General features: G+C 40.1%; 1 protein-coding gene across 1 annotated transcript; it reads right to left on the bottom strand.

Annotated features, from left to right (window-relative positions):
- Positions 1 to 1,538: 1,538 nt before the first annotated feature.
- snrpa1 (small nuclear ribonucleoprotein polypeptide A') lies at positions 1,539 to 12,316 on the bottom strand. The gene is made up of 9 exons (XM_085358944.1): positions 12,162 to 12,316; positions 10,175 to 10,322; positions 7,376 to 7,454; positions 7,005 to 7,051; positions 6,813 to 6,915; positions 3,596 to 3,675; positions 3,338 to 3,410; positions 2,103 to 2,196; positions 1,539 to 1,751 (listed from the first exon to the last, which is right to left on the bottom strand). The coding sequence occupies exons 1-9, from the start codon at positions 12,241 to 12,243 to the stop codon at positions 1,591 to 1,593; spliced, it is 867 nt and encodes a 288-aa protein (XP_085215070.1). The 5' UTR covers positions 12,244 to 12,316; the 3' UTR covers positions 1,539 to 1,590.
- Positions 12,317 to 21,110: the final 8,794 nt, after the last annotated feature.

Raw genomic sequence — 21,110 nt, 5'->3', positions numbered from 1 at the left:
CATTCACCCATTCACACACACACTGGCAATGGCAAGCTACATTGTAGCCTCAGCTGCCCTGGGGCGCACTGACAGAGGCATATAACTGGAACAAGAAACTGACCTCACTAGTTTCAGTGAATATGCAGATTTATTATTTTTAAGTTTGGGGAAACCAAACTCAGTCACTGGGACGAGTGATGAAACGTTTCTCCCACTAAAATGTTACGCAGGCTGAAGAGAATCAACTTTTTGGAAGACAAGTGATAATAGCTTTAATTTCTCTATCTACTGTAAATCAATGACATTTCAATATAATTTCCTGGTCAACTCAGGGGCTTTTCAATAGTGGACAGATGGGATGTACCACTTTGAGAGGGGTGTGCCATGAAACAGTCCAAATTGATCATAGCTTTAATTTCAGGTCAACTACAAATAGATCAATCAATTATAACAGGAGAACTTTGGATCAGTGTTATTCCATTGTCATCACTATTACTCTGTCATGGGTGTTTTAACATTGATTCAACATTTATTTAGCATTGACTGAGATAATTCAGATGAAAAATCAAACTGATGTCATCTTGCTATCTGGGACAGACAGATGCTGCTAGCATGAGAAAGACATTGCTTGCGACGTCAGTTGGTGCTGTGCTATGGTGCTATCCAGGGACAGAAAGAAAATGTCAAACTGTTGCTGAATTTTGGAAAGTGACTTGTGTCTAGGCTTAGGTTTTTGTATTGATGAGCAGACAATGGGAATTCCCCGCATCCTTAAAAGTAAGTAATGAACCTGTCCCAAATGCTCTGGACCCCAGACTGGGACAAAAGAGGTTTCTTCCACGAGGACCTGAAGCGCAAGTCAAGCCAAGACAAGGGACTGGCTTTGGGGCCACTGCGGTGTCTGCCGCAGCCCAGATTTGAACCCGATTTAACAACTCAGGACAGATTTGAAAATAGCTATGCAGACACAAGCTCCATCAAGCTGAATGGGATGAGAGGTTCTGCAAAGATTGGAATAAACTGTCAAAAAAAAAAAAACCCAAAAAAAACAAATAGGTGAGGCAAGCTTGTAGCAGAATACTTAAATATAAAAAAACAAAAACAAAGATTGAGGCTGTAATTGCTGCCAAAGGTACTTCATAGTACTGAGCAAAGAGTGGGAGTACTTTCTTTTTAACAAATATGGATGAATTTGAAGCATACCTTTATTCTCTGCACTGTCACTTTGTGTGTAAAATTTTGAGATGAAAATTGAATAACCAATTTTGGAATAAGACTGTTACACAATGAAATGTGGAACAAGTGGAGTGCTGTGAATACTTTCCGGACGCACTGTATGAATCAACAGTGGTACTGAATCTTTGTCCCCTTTTGTGTGTGGTACAGTGTAAACATTGGTATTGGATATATACAACACATAAGGTCTGTAAACATGGGGATTTCTTTAATGATAAAACAGACAAACAAAAAATATTCCAATTCAAATCAGAAGAAATCACTTTAATGAAAGTCATTTTATACAATTTAAAAAACAAACAAACAAACACACAGCCATGGTAAACATATCCAACACAAGAACTCTAAGGAAAAAAAATGTTTTCAGCAAACTCAGGATCCATTAACATGTGACCCTGTCTCCATATTTTTATCATCCTCTCCTTGATCCATGTTCATGATTTCCTCTTCAGAAGTGCCACCCATGTGCGCCTCTGTTTGTGCAGGGCCAACCTCTTCCTCTTCTTCCTCCTCCTCTTCTACCACAACTGAACCTAATTTTATACATGAATATATCCATTCATACATATAAATCACCAAATACCATGACGTTATACCAATCAAACTTCATGAATCTTTTGTTAATAGACATTTTAAACAACATTTGTCTTTAGTTTTTGTTTCTTTAAAACAAACTATTAAAAAGTGTGTTAACAAATCTATAAAACACAAAAGATGGCTATACTTTTTAGACATAATGCTACTTAGCAGAATTAATTTTGGGGTCTGGTGTTTTTCCATTATACAGCGCCTGTGTGAGTGGCTTCCAATACCACTGCCCCAGTGCACATTTCCCCACCATTTTCTCAAGAATTGAATTCTTATAAGTTTTAGTTCGTACTGACCTTGTTTGAGATCACGACCAGGAATCTGACCGGCCTGGAGCATCCCTTTTAATCTCTCTACCTCTGCCAATGATGAAGCATTAGCAATGGCATTCTGAAATACAAGCAAAGATGGAACACTTAGCTACTATACTCTGAACACATTCTGTTATCACTAGCCCTGAATGCTCTTCACCAAATTTATTTTAGTACATCATTTGTTTTGATTATTTTATAAACCCATAGTAGCGTCCCCAGCTACTATAGGACAAGAAGCAGCAGGTAAATGTGATTTCTTGCTGGTATACAGACACGGTCTTCTCCCTTTTTGCTGGAAGTGAGGAATAAACTTTCCAGCATGTCTCCTGTCTGCAGAGAAGCAGTTCTGCTCTTCTGTCTGAGCCACCAAACATTAAGCAGTAAGCATTATAGCAGGTAGAAAGCCCTCCACAAATCAAGTGCAACATACCCGGCAAAAATGCTGGTTAACACATGCAATTAACTCGAGTGATAGTGGCTCAGAGAAACATGAAGCCAGGCAGCTGAAAACGAAATCTCTATTATATAAATACACCCCCCCCCCTCCCAAAAAAAAAGAGTCATGCATGCCTGCATAACCTCTAAGATCTCATTGACATACTGTGTCCATCGCTCCATGCACATTTTAAGGTTCAGCTTAGAAACCTTAACAAAAACAAAACATTGCTATGTTTTCATTTCCCTTCTATTAGTGAATTGTTACAGTGCAAATAATGCAGCATTTACATTACTAGTCAGGCTGCAACAACAAATCGGTGACAAAAAGAGCCCAGCAGCGGCTTGACTTCCTGAGATGACTGATGAGGTGCGCCTCCCCCTTAACACCTACAGAGGCACCTGTAGCGTCCTAACCAGCTGCATCAGTCTGGTATGGAAACTGCCACACGTCTGAACACAGAGCAGAGGATTGTGCGGAGCGCTTGAGTGCTCCTCAACACCATGCTGCCCTCCTCCATACACGTCTTGGACTACATGACACTCTCCTCTAACTTCCAGTACTTCTGTATTGCACCATTCCACTCTGTATATGCACTATTGTATTATTATTCATTATTAATGAGAACAGGACAGCATCCTTTCTTCTCTGGCCCCATATGAGGAATTGATGATCACTACTTTAGGAGTAAAAGTGGACCCTTCTCTAAAGTTTGATTCTCATGTGAACACAGTGGTAAAATCCTGCTTCTTTACAATTGAGGCGACTGTAAAAACTGAACCTTGATGGCTTCCACATCAGCTTGAGAGGGCCCCATCCTCTTCTCCAGCTGTACTGCCACTCCAGGAGTAAATCTGAAAGGGACACACTACATTGAGACCTTTTCCACTTGTAGGGATGTTTCAATATAGAACAAAGATGTTCACTCTTTAACACACAGCAATAGTGTGCATTCCTTATTTCTATGCAGTACAAAATCTGTTTTTTCAGCTAGGATCCAGTGATGGCGAGGAAGTGCTGTCAAGATACTTCATCTTACGTTTTTGTTCGCCTGCCAATATCCTTTGCAAGTTGAGCACCCAGTTTGCCTTTGAACATTTTCTCCGCTTCCTGCCGTTCCTGCAGCAATATCAAACAATGAAAGTCAAAACCTTATTTACCCAACATATTTACAAACTATTACTACTTTAGTGAATAAGAAGGTTTTAAAATACCTCTAATAATTTACAAGTTAATTATGGTAGAAGATGAGCATTATGAAAAAGTTACATGATAAAGTGTGGACTTAGTTATTCTGAAATTTAAAAGGAAAAAAAAAAAAAAAAAAAAAAAGCACTCAACGGGAGAGACTGAACCGTCACTGCCAGGTCATCCATCACAAATGTTCTGATTCGCCTAAAAATCTTATGCTCAAAAGTTTGGACACAGAATGATTGTTGTGAAATTTTAGCTTTATATATCAAATACTTTAAAGTACATTTTAAAAAGAGAGTTGGTGATTTTTGTACATATTTAACAGAAAATTTATATTGTGCTTGGAAGAATATATAAACTAGTATGTAACTGAAGCTCACACAAACTGAACACTCTCAAACTTATAATGACTCTTAAAAATACACAGAGGCTGCTTTGTAATTATCTGGAGGTGCCACATTCCCTTACTATATTTGAATATAGAACGGTAACGTTATGCACCAAACTCGCTCAAGCATGTCTTTATATTGTACAGTAATATTAGAACAGGAAGATGCCATGTCCACACTGTTTCCACAAAGTTGGGAGCATCAAGTGGTCCAAAATGTCTTGGTATACTGAAGGGTTACGATTTCTTTTCCCTGGACTAATGGGCTGTGCCCACCTCAGGAAAAACAACCCCACACCATAATGTTCAAACTTTACGCAGTGCAGTAAGTTTGAACATTCTCGTTGCAACCGCCAAACCCAAACAGAGAAGCATGATTTGTCTAAGAACATGTCTTTACTGCTCTAGAGTCCAGTGGTGGCGTGGTGAAGAGACACTTTGGTAAAGTAAGGCTTGGATGCAGCTGCTTAGCCATGCAAACCCATTCTGTGAAGCCCTCGACTGCACTGTTGTTGAGATACATAAAATTTGTAGCCACTGACTTTACAGAGAGTTGCCTACCTCCGTGCCCGATTTGTCTTTTGGATTGTTTTTATTTGTGGCCGAGTTGCTGTTCTTCCCAATCACTTCCACGTTATTATACCACTAACAGCTGACTCTGAAACATTTAGTATGGAGGAAATTTCACAATCAAACTTTTTGCACAGGAGCCATCCTATAATCAGTCTACACTCTGGAATTCACCAAGCTCCTGAGAACGACCAATTCGTCATGTCATCCTTGTTGTGAAAATCAGCTACAAGAAGCCCTCCCTCCTAAGCCTCCTTTCCACCAGTACCAACTCGGCTCATCTTGCCCCAACTCGAGTCAGTTTTGGCCATTTTCAATTACAACTTAGTAACACTTCATGTGGGTGGGGTCATTTTAGCAAAGCATTGTGTTGTGATTTTTGTGAAGGAATCACTTTCATGACTCATGGAGAGATGCCATTGACTGGACAATCGGTAGCATGCAATCTGTTCAAATGTAGTGATGAGAATAACGGTGTTACAAGTAACGGCGTTACTTTTTTCAGTAACGAGTAAACTAATTACTATTTCTATCGTTACAACGCCGTTACCGTTAACAAGAAAATGCGGTGCGGTCGCATTACTATTCTTCAACAAACAGACGGTTGAAGCCCTCTTCAGCTTACAGCATCTTATATCAGTTACACGGAAGTAGCTGTAAGTAATCTGGGCGCTACAGCTTTAAGCAGCTGCACGCTCCCGCGGACGACAATCACTTTCTGCCCGACGATCACTTTTTGGCAAAACACCTGGAGCTCAGGGGGCAAAACAATCGCATGAGTGCTGCTGTTTGGCTGAGGAAGAATAAAGTAGTCGTGGTAAGCCTATCACATGACCACTTCAAGATGACAAAGCAACAAGGTGATATATACCCGTCTTTGTGTTGATAGGCCACGCAAAACTAGAGTCATGATAAACAATACATGTTTTTTTTTCCTGAATACTTTCATCCCTTTTGCTGTCTAAGGACAGCGCAGCGAGCACTCTCTGCTTATGAACAAAAAATAAATAAATAAATAAAATCCAAACGAACAAACAAAAAACAGCCCTTTCATGTTGGTGGGGAAATGCACCACGTCTACCAATTAAAAATGATCTGGCAACATGACATCTGGTTGTTTAGGAAGAGGGGGACGTTTCAGGAGTGATGGCGAGAGAAGGCGAGAGCGCGCACGCGTTTGGAGTGTGTAGTTAGTGTGTAGAGTTGTGGATAGTTTTGTGTCAGAACAATGAGGTGACTGCTGTCTGCAGGTATCAGGCTGTGATCTTCTCCTTTATAGTGGACAGAAATTTTTTGAGTGGCACAAATAATTTGTGTGGCATCTTACTGAATGCAGAACAGCTGATTGTTACGTAAATAGTTTGAAATGGTTATTTAAAAAAAAGAGGGTAAAAGGTAAATGGCTGCAAATAACTTTGTTGTTTGCAAAACTTCTGCGTATGATCTTAAAATTGACAATTTATATTTGCATTTAAAGTTATGAAATATGATTCATTAAACATGTTTGTGGTTGTTACAGTAAAACATAACTTTTTCTACTCTGATTTTATGTTTTCTGTCTGATTTTAGATCAATTGTGTTAATACAGTACATCAAAATGAAAACATAACTGTAAATTCAGACACGTGAGGTTGTGCTGAAAAGAATGAGACCAAACAAGGCAAAGGAAACAGTTTTTAAAGGTGAAATGTGGAGGAAACATCAGAAGTATTGAAAAATGGTCAATTATACCCTGGACCCCAGACCGTTAAACTTTTTTTTTTTTCTTTTTTTCTTTTAAACTAACGCAATAGTTACTTTTCAAGTAATTAATTACTTTTAGAATCTTGTAACTCAGTTACTTTTTTGAAGAAGTAACAAAGTAACTTGCCCAACACTGTTCATATCACATTTTCGCATCAGCTCAGGTCAGAACCCCAGAGCAGGGAGTAAAGGAGGTACCTGCAGAAACCCATTGTAAAGTCCATAACGTTATTCTAATTTCTTTCTTATATAAACTGCAGGCATGGTGTTAGTCGTGGCTGCAAACACTGTACAGTTCCATTGAGGACACTATTGCACAATAATTATGTTTAAATGAGATTTTTAACTTGTCATGACTTACCTTGAGCTTTACCTTCTGAAAGTCTAGTACTCTGATCTGTGGGATTTTGTTGATGACATAGAGCCTGTAATGCTTCTTGTTTGTCACTGGATTTCTCAACAAGCTGGAATGTCAGGAATTGTTGAAACACATATGAAAGACTTGTGGTGAAGAACACCGTTCAATAATCAGAATGTGTTTGTTTATTCAGACCTGAGAAGGGTCAATGTCTTCACTGAGGCCAGTGGGTCCAGATCACCCTGCAGGAGAAGAACAATGTTAAAATGAGAGGCTAAGCTTCCAAAGAGATTAACGGGACATTTCCATCTGTAAAGTTAATTTGTGCAGCTAAATATACTAAAATAATACATTAAAATAAAAATGCAATTCAAATAAACATTCAATTATTTAGCTCATCTTACTCAGTTTTTTTTTTTGATGACGATGGCAGAAATGTATATAGTTAAATCCGTTTGTGTGCAATTCATCTAAATGATTCTCTTATTAGTCAAAGACAGGAATTCTGAGAGGGCAGTAAAGAAAGCAAAGAACCCCCGGTCCCATTGTTCCTGAGATGCACTCACCAGCTCCTGAATGTTGTTGCTTGTGAGGATCAGCTCTGTGAGACTGGGCAGAGATTGCTCCAAGTTCTCACCTATCCGACTGGAAGGAACATGTCATAAGGTTACCAGCACACCAATGTTAGCAAAGGCAGCTTTTGTGTATGAAAGTTAAATACCAAAGACTTTCCACACTTCTTACAGCTTCAGCAGATAGAACAGAGTTGAGAGAATGGCACACTGCATTTATACACCATTTTTAAACTTTGGATTTGGTATATTCACACAGGCACATATAGTCACATGTCTGTATATATCTTCAGCCCTTGGTACTTCTCGATCATCTTGTGTTCCTTCTTCCTGATGTTGCCAGGCAACCAAACACCTTTGGTTGAGTTTCCCTGGAGACTCAGATGTTCCAGTATACCATCCCAGCCACTTGCTTGTGCCTGTCAGTATATACTGCCCCAGCTTGCATTTTGCATCCGGCTACTGTCTGCTGGACAGCCTCTGGGGCACCTTTGCCTACTCTACAACTTGGATCCTATCTCTGCTGTGGTCCTCTCCTGCCTCTGTGGATCTGGTGCTTTGGGACTGTTCATGTGCTATGATGATCAGAGCCTCTGTGCTGTCCTTCAAGCCAGCCTTTTTTGTGGCCACTGGTAGCCACTTCCTCTGTCAGTGGTACATCCTATGCAGGGGCCAGGTTGTTCATGACGTTTCCTCCTTGTGTTCCTCATCTGTCTTCAGCTTAGGGCTGGGCGATATTGCCTAAAATCCATATCACGGTATAATTTAAAGCATGTGCGGTAACGATATATTCTTTTCTTCTGTATAACGTATTTTACACACTATAAGGCTCACTTAGAATCCTTTAATTTTCTCAAAAATCGACACTGTGCCTTATGTATGAATTCCGGTTGTGCTTACTGACCTCGAACCAATTTTATGTGGTACACCGCGCTAAAAAAAAAAAAACTCTGTCAAAAATGTTTTAATATGACTTTGCTAAGCTACGAAGCCGCACCGCTTGATGGATTGTTGGAGCATTACGGCTACCGAGGAGCCTCGGAGTGATACGTACTGTGCTTCAACATAATATTACCGTACTGTGTGTATAAGGACCACAAATGGCACCTGTTCAGAGACACGGTTACAAAGAGGATTTCAAACTCAAGGCTGTCAGTCACGCAGTAGAACTTGGGAACAGAGGAGCTGCGAAATCTGTCTTTGTTATTGTGCTCAGCGTCTGTTAGTTTACATTTTGACTGCACAATTGTGAGCTTTTTGTTATGCACAAAAAGAACATTTTATTTATAGAGCATTATTATAAAAAATGCTGATAATTTATAATAATAAGAATATCGAGATATGAATTTTGGGTCATATCGCCCAGTCCTAGTTAGGAACAAATGCAGTCGCATGGCAGGATGCTGTAAATGGACCAAACTTCAGTCAGGAGAACAACTGAGATAATCATTAATATACTGGAACAACATGGGAACAGAGCAGCTGCCAGAGAATTCGGCATTAATGAGTCAAGTGGAGGAAGCGCAGTTTTCACCTTTACCCATACTCAAAAAGTGCTTCGTCTCTTTGCTATGACTGTCGCCCGGCATAATTTGCAGCTGATTGTTTGGCTGACTGTTTGCAGCCGCTGCAATACTTTTGACTACTTTTTTCTATCCACAAAGATTCACACTCCAATAGGTTAGTCGCCATGGCCGAGTGCTATCCCAGGTATAAATAAAAATAAATAAATACATTTATTTATATAGCACCTTTCAAGACGGAATCACAAAGTGCTGCACATAAGATTACAAGTCATAAAAAGATTTAAAAAGAGAAAATAAAACAGGCAAAAAATTAACCAAAAGCAGTTTTAAAAAGGTGAGTTTTGAGTTGTTTTTTTAAAAACAGCGACTGAGTCCACAGTTCTTAATGTTTGGTGGGGAGAGTCCACAGTCTCGGGGCCACAGTGGCAAAAGCTCTGTCACCCTGAGTCCTCCTCTTAGTATTTTTAAAGCAAGTAAGCCCTGATCAGACGACCTCAAAGACCTGCTGGGGACATCAGGCTGTAGCAGATCAGAGATGTAGGCTGGTGCCAGTCCGTGCACAGCTCTGTAGGTCAAGACCAGGATCTTAAAATTGACCCTAAATTTAACAGGAAGCCAGTGTAACTGAGATAACAACGGTGTCACATGTGAGTACTTGCAGGATTTTGTCAAAAGCCTCGCTGCAGCGTTTTTGCGTATTTGGTTATGGTGTTCCACTTATGCCCTTGGATTACGTCAGGGGAATCTCTACACAGCCTGCACCCGAGGTCTTTCCTGACGTGGTGAATGCCTCAGTCAGTCTTATGCTTAGAGCATGTTCCTGTACTCCCATGATTAGTGCCTTCATACTGTGTTTCACCCCACCTTTGTCTAGCCACTAGTAGGATTTCCCAGTAGCAATGGTACATGGCATGCAGGAGCCTGTCCTTCCTCGGGTTACACAAGGAGCTTTGTTGATTCGCCCTGGATAGTGGTTCTGACACTCAGGCTTCAGCCATCTTTCGGCTAGCATATTTTTGCAGAGTGCTGGATTTGAGATGGTAAGGAGTTTTCTTGTCTTTATGTCAATATCTCCTCCTTTGAGCACCTTATAATCCAACCAGGGTATCATCTACGTGTTTCACAGCCGACTCCTCAGAGTGTAATCACACCAACATCAATAAGAAGGAACACAAGAAGCTTGAGAAAAGAGGGTGAAGACAACAGTGGTCGCAAAAAACACACACACACACACACACACACACACACACACACACACCTAACTTACCAAATCCTGTTGTTGTTCATTAGCAAGGTTTTCAGTCTTTTGAGCAAAGGGAAGCCGTCCAGTTTTCTGACTTCATTATCAGAGAAATCTATAGTGTCAAACTGATCCAGAGTAGCTCCAAGATTTTCAAGCACTGGGATTTTATAACCTGGGCGAAAACAAAAAAAGAAAATAATTAAAATACAGATAGCATCTTCCCTCTCTTTGGTACCATCTGACTACACATCTCTGTTCAAATTGACATTCTGAGATCATTGTTGTAGATCAGTGACCTGATGTCACTCTCACTCCTGGCATAAGGCTCGATGCTCTACCAGTAGCCGATCTTTTTCCCCTGTGGTGTTTCTGTCAGTTCCCTTCAGGACCTTACTCATGTTTTGAGCCTGCTCATCTTGCCTGCTATGATGCATGACAGGAGTTTCCATGCTAAAGGCACATTATTGGCCTGTAATTAGCCAATAACCTTCTCCAAAGGGTGCATCAGCTCTCTCTCAGCATAGTATGAGGAGTTCGGTCATTTGGGAGGGGCTTAAAGTAGAGCTGCTACATCAAAAGGAGCCATTGAGCCTGTTGCCTCCTGGGTAAGGTGTTCTGGCTGGGCATGTCCTACTGGGAGGAGGCCCCAGGGTAGATCCAGGACATGGTGGCTTTCTTGGCTGGCCTGGAAACGCCTCAGTGTTTTCCCTGGATAAGCTAGAGAGAGCGATTTGCAACAGAGAGGTCTGGGCTTCACTGCTTAGGCCCCGCGACCTGATTTCAGATAAGCAGATGGATGAATTATTTTATTTTAGATTTTAACTTTTATTAAAATGGTTGCCATGAATTGTAGAATAATGTGCATTACTCACAATGCACAAGACAAGGCACCACACCTTTCAGTCGCAATTTATTCGTTTTTTGGATGTTAATTTGTCGTATTTTAATAATACAGGAACATCTCTTGAACTAACATGTTTTGTTTGTAATGTTATAATCGTTGCATTGAACTGAGGGTAACTTGTGTTTCTAAAACAAACTAGACAAAACATCAATGCCCTGTACTTTTCAAATAACTATTTGATTTTAATAGATCAGATTCATGGTTAAGTTGAAATTAAAGTACTTCAACTGCTGTTAAAAAGCATATGTAAAAAATAAATAAATAAAACAAGAAAACCTTGTGTGTAAACAAAACATCCTGATACTACTAAAATACAATACACAACTTTTTAACTCATTGTGAGATTATGCATATAATGCGATTAATAGCAGGAAGTCATCACGTCTCCTCACTAACACACACATAATGTGTGCAGATAACTATGTCAGCTCTGACAACAATCATCTACAATCATTTTGCATATCCAGTTATTTTACTGTGGGTTTTCTCTTTCTATGAATGCAAACATTGGCTTGCTATCAGAATGCAGCTTGGTAATGATGTAACCTGAATTAACAGATATTATTCAAATATAATCAGGAATGTTTTTAATAATTAATGTTTTTTGTCTGTTATGATGGGATTTGTAGTCCATACTAGCTGACCACAATTAGCCTTTTTGGTGAGAAAACACAAAAAGTTTATCTTCAGAGATATTTATGTTCAAACATATTCTCAGATTTCAATTCACCTAAAATGAAACAAAACTTACAGAAAGTCTTCATATATGGAAACAAAATGTAATCGCAATTATTACAAACGTTTTAAAACATACAATTTTCAGGTAAATCCGAGTTGGCTGAGCAGAAGATGTTAAGGGTTTTTATTTGCTCTAAGATTTCAGATGGAATGACTCAACGTACCCTTTTAATATGCAGCATATTATGGTGAAATCAGCCTTGCTGTGTCTAGACATACGCCAGCATTATCTTTGCAGCAGTTCGCATGAAACTGAACACTACCCGGTTACGTTTTTGAATCAGGCTCACGTTAAGGCCCGCGTAAAATGTGCGTAAGCTAATGAGCACAGGCCTTTCTGTGTATGCTGTAATAAGGACAGTTTCTCACCTCGTAAGTCCAACTCTCTGTCTCTCACGGGATTTGTATATTGAGCAGCCTGCTCAATAAGTTCCGCGGACAACTTCACCATCTCAGCGAACAAAAAGGAACCTTATCACGTCTCGAAACTCACAGCAAAACGTCCCAGAGCGTACACCGCTACACCAAGCAGCCCGGAACAAAAGCTTTAGGTCTTTCCTATCACGTGGCGACAACGTTTGCTTTGTTTTTTATAGCGCCTCCCGCGGAGGGAGGCTGGTGTTGCATGCACATTTCGGTTTTTGATCCTTCCACTTTGCTTAGGAGTGGTCCTAACTGAGGGCGTGACCCGGTAGATTATAATAAGAGCTGTTTGTTCGTTTGTTTTTAAGCGCTTTACTAACAGTGATGGATAGATGACGCCTGGTGGAGTGTGTGGCACAAGTGTGTCGACAATAGTTGATTACGCAAGTCCGTACTTGCCTTTTGTGTTCAGTGTTTTTACTGCCCCTCGTAATTTTACTGTGCATTTTTTTTCAATTAACATTTGTATTTTTCAGCACAAATGACTGGCTAGAAAAAGATCATCAACGTGAAACAGTTGCAAAAGGTTGCAGAGAAGACTGCCTGCCTTTAGTATTCATGGCCATTGTAAACATCCAGAGATTTATATGATCTGTCTAATTAGCTAAATACAGTTAAACACTCATAGTTAGCCTACTACATGACTAAAACACTAAACGATAATAAATACATTACACATGTGTACACAACTCATGCTACCTATTGAATTTAAAAAAAACGGATCTGATGTTAGGATTCTTTTATTTTTATTTTAGTAGATGCCCAAAATGTACAGCTGGTATTTGCAAGAGAAAACACGTCATTTGGTCATTTCTGGAGCAGTGACATAACGTTTCTACAACATTTCTGTCAGCTCAAAAAACATCAACAAACACACAAACTGTTCCTGTTAGTGCTGTGTGATACTACAAATTTTGGTATCAGTCCGGTACAAAGTAAATTAAGGAAAGTATTGCCAATACCAATACTTTCCTTAATTTAGTGATACCGATTGTTTTAACCTATAAAGGGAGCTTGTGTAGGTCAGTGAAGAGAAAATCTCCGTCCCGGTTTCCCTCCAAGGCGTGAGCACCGATAAGCAGAGTTTTGTCCTTTCCTTATAAGATTCCTAATTATTCAAAGTAACGCTCAAGTATGCCGTTCAGCTGGGTTAGTTACAGCGCCGGGAGCAGCTTGGGAGAACAAGGAAACACAGACTGCTTCAGGTTGCCTTCCCAAACCAACTCAAAGGTTTATTCAGTACAAAACAGCTTATATAGAGGAAAAAAAGGTTCGTGTGTCAGCAGGTTCTCAGTTCAAACCGGTACAGACCAAATAAGGAAACGTCTTCCTGCCTTGTGAGCAAAGAAGTATCCTTTGTGTAGTTTATCTCTTCAGTTACAATTTATGATCATCCCAGCAAAATACACTCCTAGACATAGAATACAGAGTTCTTTCATTAGTGAATTCTGAAACAAACCACCTGGCTTTTTAACAAGCTCTTTTCTAAAAGATAAGGAAGGGAGGATGGGAATAAGGAAGTGGTCTCGTCTCTGTGGTATTTTCGACCTTGGGGTATCAGCCTGTGAGTCTTACACATCAATTCTTGGGTCAGCGAGAAAGAGAAAAACAACTAGTAAATGGGCCTTATTGAGTAACTCTTTTCTGTATAATATCACTACAAAACAATATCCTGTAAATGCTACCATGGTATCAAAATATCACAACAGTCAGAGCAGTGTGTCATGATTGATGAGCTAAATCAGCTTACATTTGCCAATTCTGAAGATATTTTAAAGAACACCAAACGGCAGTGTTGTGATTTTTACTATTCACAATAATTCGCTAACACAGTAAAATAATACCTTTCAGCTTTTCTTATAAATTGATACTGTGTTTTTTAGACACCTTTAATGTAAATTTGCATGTCTTTAAAAGACTTTGGGTCAGCTTCGGTTGTTTAAATGTGCTATAGAGTAGTTTGTGCTACATTTGTGCTAATTTGAGCTATATTTTTTCATTAAAAAATATTTTTAAAAATATACTAAAAATGTATTTAACACAGTTCAGTGGGATTCATACTGAAAACAGAGGATAGAAAAAAAGTATCAATCCAATTGCATTAGCATCAGTCTGATACTGATACCAGTGTTGGTATCGATACTGTCTATATGTGGATCAATCTGCCCACCTCTAGTTCCTGTGTAATTTGTTGCACAGTGTGTTGCTAGATAAAGGTCCAGCTGCTGTATTTCCAGGGAGAGGAAAGAATGAGAGCTAACTTCTGTCAGAGATGGAGAACGATTACGTACTTTGAGTAGTTACACTTCAAGGACTATACTATTTCACTTTTGAGTAAAGATACTAAATCAGTACCTTTACTGGAGTATGTTTTTAACAAAAATATCTCTTCTTCCGCTTAAGTGGAGAATGTCTGTACTTTTACTACCTCTGACGGAGTCAGGTGTTCTTCTCGGTTCTGGTGAGCTTTGTGCTCTCAGTCAAATTGGTGACCCTGTGGTAGACTTGCTTTTCAGGAGCCACTACGGACTAACCAGGAAATAAACACTGTAGATTTCAACATTGACATTTTGTGACATAATCTAAACACAGTTCGCCATTCTTATTACTCTTGACCAATAAAATATTTAAAACTTTCTCAAGTTTGCCTGGTAATATTCCCATCTATGAGGTAACTGCAGAAACAGCAATTAAATACAGGTCACTACATCGATGCTCACAAGACCGCAAGAATTAACTATCTGGAAAACCTTTTCCTCATTGTTATTCTAGAGATCTCCACTCCTATTGTTCATGATGATTTTAGAATTTATTTTATTCCATAACAAAGAAATATGCCTTAAACAAATATAACACAGTAATATTTGACTAGTGCTGTAGCATCAAATGTTTTAGCATAGTCTGTCTTTGTCTTTTCTTGTTTTTGTTTTTTTCTTGGTTCTGTCTTTGTTAATTTAATATGTTTTTTGACTTAGCAGGAGGAGGAAGCATCTGCGACAACACTGCACACTCATTGTAACCGTGGAAAGTTTAAATTACAGTTTCCTTTTGCAGAAGGTGCATAACTATCTCTGAACTGAGAACGTTCACAGATAGTTTGTGTTGATGTTTTATTTTTCTCAATATTCGGCACAAAAAAAGCAAATGTACCTCGTTTCCTCAGCACAAAGCTGCTGGAGTTTGTTTGTTGTCTGATCTGGGTTAAAGATGCCAAACAGGATTTAAAAGGAGCAGTGGCCATATTTACCCATAACATTTCCCATAACACCTGGGATTGATTATTTAAAGATGATTTGCTTTTCACAATAACCATCAACTGTCTGTGACTATCACTAGTTAACCTAGGCGAGTTTCCTGAATATATTCTTATTTTGAGAGGTTGATATTTAGTCATCTGAGGAGATTGGTACACGGGTACCAATCCAATTAATGTGCATCATTATATCTATTTATTTGAACTGCAAATTGCCCAAAGTCTCATTAAAGCAACAGGTTCATTTATAAAGTGCACTGTAGTTTTCCCAGTGTCCAGTCACCACTGCTCCTCTTAAATCCTGTTTGAGTTATTTAAAAATTAAAATAATGTCACTGTTGTCTGACGATGATATTGATATGTGTATGCATTTGCAGAGACATATCAGATAAGATAAGACACTTTTGTGAAAATGACGAATCTGGATTCAACATCTGGAAAATAAAAACCAAATAGAATAACCTTATGTCTTATGTTTTATTTTACCCCAAGTCAAAAACATACATAAGAAACAGACTATACATATAAGCTATAATATATTCTATATAAATGTACCTGTCCACTGATCAATTACATAGCAATTACACAGCACATGCATACAACCTATCAGAAGAGTCTGTTGTTATGTGTTTTTATCTTATTTATCTTTATTTTTAGAAGTTTCAAACAATCACAAGCAAAGGGAGAACACACCATGACACATGTTTAAACAAGGAAGGTTTATTTATCAAAATTAATCATAAATTTATTTATGATAATTTTTTCATCCCCCAAAAACACATGTGGGTGGGACTCATTCTGAGTCCCCATCTCTGGCTTGACATTAATTAAGACTCCAAGAGGCTCGACATTAATCTTTTAATCACCCACCTGTCTCCATTGTGTTCATCAGGCCACACTAAAGGTAGTGGCCAGCATGCATTCTTTGGATCATGTGTAATAATCCATCATTACGTTACATAGTTTCCTTCCCCAATTTCTGGTGATTCTTAATTGAGTCAAGAGTTGAGCTAGCTTTCTGCACAACCATGATACCAATCTTGCATTCCACTACATCCCAAAAGTGGTCAGACCTGGTGGCTATGGAGACCATTTCAATACAAGACCTCATTGTTATGTTTAACAAACTATTCAGAGATGATTTGCTCTTGCATTTGTGTGTGCCATTGTTAATGTCTAAGAACCCGATAGCTCAAATTTTTTTAAATGTCTGTCTGAACACCAACAAAGACACCCAACGGATTTACTTTACCAAACGAATCGTCACGGTCCATTTGATCGACCTGTTGTTGTTATTTTATTTTATTTTCAGTTGTTACAGACGTGACAGACATGGCTGTGGGATAGGACAGAGAGAAAGAAAGAGAGGAAGGAAAAGAAAAACAGAGGGGAGAGGGGACAGTGAGAAAGGGCACTTAAAAAGAAAAATCTCCTGGATTTTTCCGGAGGAAAAAGAAAAAAGAGAAAACAAGCAAGAAAAGAGAGCAACATAATAAACACAGCATCGTCACATTAATCTTGCTAACAGTAAATAACAGTAGAACATGTAACGATCTGCTAGAGGGTGTGGGGAGCCATAGCCCCGTCCCCCAGGGCATGAAGCAGGCATGGAGGAGATCCAGGCCCCAGACATCCAGAGGCCCCAGAGTGCGAGAGCCCAAGGAGGACCACCGGAGGGGCATCTGTGCCACCCTCCTGGGAAGAGCTGAGGAGAGCCCCAGAGTATAGTAGACATTCAAAACAAGGTATAAAAGAACAGATGACCAGGAACACTGAATAAAGACATATTTGTTCTTTTAACTTGATTCAGTGATAAAATTCTATAAACTGCTATTTTCGTTTATTTACTTTAAAAATAGCTTATATATAATACTTTACGTGTCATTTGTAATTCTGTATCCTCATTTAAATATGTACACTTCAACCATCAAAACAGGTATTATTAACTGCTGAACCAACTATCAGTTACAGCCAGACAAAAGCAAGTAAAGTATAACCAGGCACTTGGAAAAGCTCGATAAATAAAGTTAGTAGTATGATCCCAAGCAAAACATGACTTAGTATTTGCACACATCTCAGGATGGATTTTGGTACAGTCCTCTTTACAGAAACTGGACGCAGCTCAGTATCATTTTCAGGGCTAACAAGGTCGAAGTGTTCTTTCTGTAGTTGGCCTCAGCCTGAGTCCCTAAGGAAGGCGGGTCCACTGAGCTATGTAGAATGACACAGGTGTTAAGAGGGCAATGCTCGTGTGACATGGACAGCTGGGTTTAGCTGTGTGGGCACATAATGCCATTGCTGGGTCTATGGTTATGCACATACACATAAAAGTCTCTTTTCATCAAAAATGTATCCAAGGACTACCTTAGAGTTTGTGTAGAAGTTCACTTCATCTATTGCAGAGTCAAGCTCCTGCTGGACCATTTCGGCCACTACTGTGGCATGGTAAGTGGTATGTCATCCAGATATGGGCCAGGCCTGGCGTAGATGGCACTGTTTATAGATGGCTCAGTTGTGGTTTGGTTTGTGTGGCCCAGGTTCATGGAAAACAGGTCTGGTCCAGATCCGGCATCAAGCTGGCACTTTTGACTGACTGGTGTCATGGCAGGGTGTATGTCAACCAGATGTGTACCAGGTCTGGCAATGATGGCCCTGTTTATATTCCTATTTTCCTATTTTAGTTAGAAGACCTAAATGCCATGTTGCTATACTGTATTGCTATGGTAGCCAACCTTTCAAATGCAGGTTTGACAGGTTTGTGAGTGTACACTTTATCCAAAACCCAGTGAGGGTTTACTCATGCTTCCTACAGGGTGGCTGTAGCTCAGGAGACAGAGCAGGTTCCCTACTGATCGGAAGGTTACTGTTTTGATCCTTCAGTTCCTTCAGTCTGCATGTCAAGAGTGTGAATGTATATGAATGGGTGAATGTGGCATGTTGTATAGAGCACTTTGAGTAATCCGGGAGAATAGAAAAGCACTAAGTCCATCTTTCTTTTGCCCTATTATGTTCTGGCACATGTTGTTATTGCATGGCTTGATTAAGGTACACATTAGGCTGACATCTGGGGCTGGAGCTGAATCTGTTCTGGGCCAGCACAGGACCACCAGTGTGTCTGCAACTGGCCCATGGCTGCACACAACTTACACATGGCCCGTGGCACCAAAGGGCTGTCATTCTTTTACGGTATGTGGGCCATGTGTAAGCACATTGTGTGGACCAGATCCAGGCCATACCAATATTGCTATGTGGGAATCTGGGAATGGTGATGTCTGGTTTTGGAGCCAGGCTGACTTTCCCAAAGAGAAAACCAACATCACTGAGACCATTAGCGGCTGTGAGTTTTGTAATAATGTGAATTATTGTAAACAGGCTGAGTTGTGTTCCACAGTAGGCTGTGTTGCTACACGGACGTTTTAGAGTGTGACACAAGGAAATGAGTGTGTGGGCCAGAACGTTGTGCTGTATGTTGTTGTGTATCGCAGCAGAGTCAATTGGAGTCACGTGACTTGTTAATAAATCTTACTACCCCATTGGGTAGGAAACAGATATTCTGGAGTCTGTCATAAATGAGACCAGAATATAACATGGTGGCAGCAGTGTAGCGGAGCAAGCTGAGCGGGGAGAGTGAACCTCTCGGAGAAGACTGTCGGTACAGTGAGCAACTAGTGGCTAATCGAGTTAGCACTGCTGCAAAGAATGGAGGGCCTTAAAGCACTGCCGATGCTGGTATTGGACTCCAGTAACCTGTCGAGGACATGGAAGACCTTGAGGGAAGAGTTTATGTTCTATGTGGAGCTGACCGGGGACCCAGATGGTGAACAGAAAAAAGTAAGCCTGTTCAGTTACCTCGTCGGTAGGAGTGGCAGGGAGCTGCTAGACACGCTAATGATCGACATGGCAAGAGATCAGTGGACAGTTAAGGACATTATTAAGGAGTTTGATGATCACTGCAATCCCACAGTTAATGAAACTGGGGAGCGTTATCGGTTCTTCATGAGAAACCAAGGCGGCAGTGAGACAATCGACAGTTATGTGACGGAGTTGAAGCTGCTGACCAAAAACTTGCGATTCTGGAGTGTCAAGGGACTCACTGAATTGTGACAGGATTTTATGTGGATTTAACAACCCGAGCTTGAGGGAGAGGATGCTACGTGAGAAAAACACGATGCTGGATGCGTGCATACAGCACCGGAGAGCTGCAGAGCTTTTGCGGGAGCACAGCAAAGTCATTTCAGGAGCTGCAGTGGAAGACATACATGCAGGGTGGGGAGCTGTGTGCCAGAAACAGATCGGCGACACAGTGGACTGAAAGTTTTGGGGCAGAACACATGAAAAGAAGAAAGAAAATTTTCTGGCATACAGACAAAAAATTCAAAAAGTGTGGCAGAGAAACCCACTTTGCAGTTAAATGCAAGGCCCATTCAGAGCAGAAGAGAAGAACAGCGTGACAGTATGTGAGAGTGATGAGTACGAGGACCTCCTCTGTGTTACAGAGGCAGACACACAGAATACAATAAACACAGAGAAAGTGAGAGCCACTAAACTCTTTGCAGGCATGCTGATTGGCAAAGAGATTGTAAATTTTTAGATGGACTGTAATGTAATGGCAATTCACATGCTAAGCCTGCACACACAGTTAAAGGACACACAGACAGTGTTGAGGATGTCCAACAAAAGTAAGATAAAGCTGTTGGAAAAGTGCAAAGTTAAGATACGCAACCCGAGAAATCAGAAACTATTGGTTGGAGTTTCAAGTGGTTGACAAAGAGTGTGAAGTACCACTGCTGGGCAAGATCCAAAACCCTCAAATAAAGCTCTACAACGGAGCCATTTTCCATTGCCTACCATTGAGGACATTTTGCCTGATCTGTCGAAGACTAAAGTGTTCACTGTCTGCAACGTGAAGAGTGGATTCTGGCATGTCAAATTGGAGGAGGAGTCAAGCTCCTTGACGACAATTCAATTCAATTCAATTTTATTTATAGAGCACCAAATCACAACAACAGTCACCTCGAGGTGCTGTATATTATAAGGTAGACCCTACAATAAGAAATACAGAGAAAAACCCAACAATGACCCCCTGTGAGCAAGCACTTTGGCGAGAGTGGGAAGAAAAAACTCCTTTTAACAGGAAGGAACCTCCAGCAGAACCAGGCTGATAGTGTCCTCTGTGTTCTTTCTTATACTTGAACCCTTGTTTAATCCATGACTACTGCAAAGCATGAGGAAACTTTTCCACATTTGGGTTTATTCCTCTTGGACTGTCGAAAAGTCTGAGGCTGGCAGATATCCATCGATTTTTTATTGCTCCCGAGTTCTAAAAGGAGATCTGCAAGCTCCTGAAAGAGCTGTCTCTCGGAGCAACTCTGGGAAAGCTCTGTAGGCATTTGAACATAGAAGCTTTAATTACTTTAGATGAGCCATAATACCTGTGTAGCCTTTGCCATAAACGCTGAAGACCCGCTTCTAGATTATTATGAACAGCCCTAATTCTCAGAGAAGGCTGGAGAGACTCACCGCCAAGCCACTTTGTGAGTAAATCAAGCTCTTCACTGCATTTTAGATATAAAAATCTTCAGTGGCACTGTGGAACATAGATCTCCATGATATATGAGTCTCAGGCTAATTATCAAACACTG

This window comes from Diplotaxodon limnothrissa, linkage group LG1 (assembly GCF_057381915.1).
Source record: "Diplotaxodon limnothrissa isolate DT_005_m linkage group LG1, D_limnothrissa_male_GT1.1, whole genome shotgun sequence".
Lineage (NCBI taxonomy): Eukaryota > Metazoa > Chordata > Actinopteri > Cichliformes > Cichlidae > Diplotaxodon > Diplotaxodon limnothrissa.
This window is presented reverse-complemented; position numbering and strand designations above follow the sequence as displayed.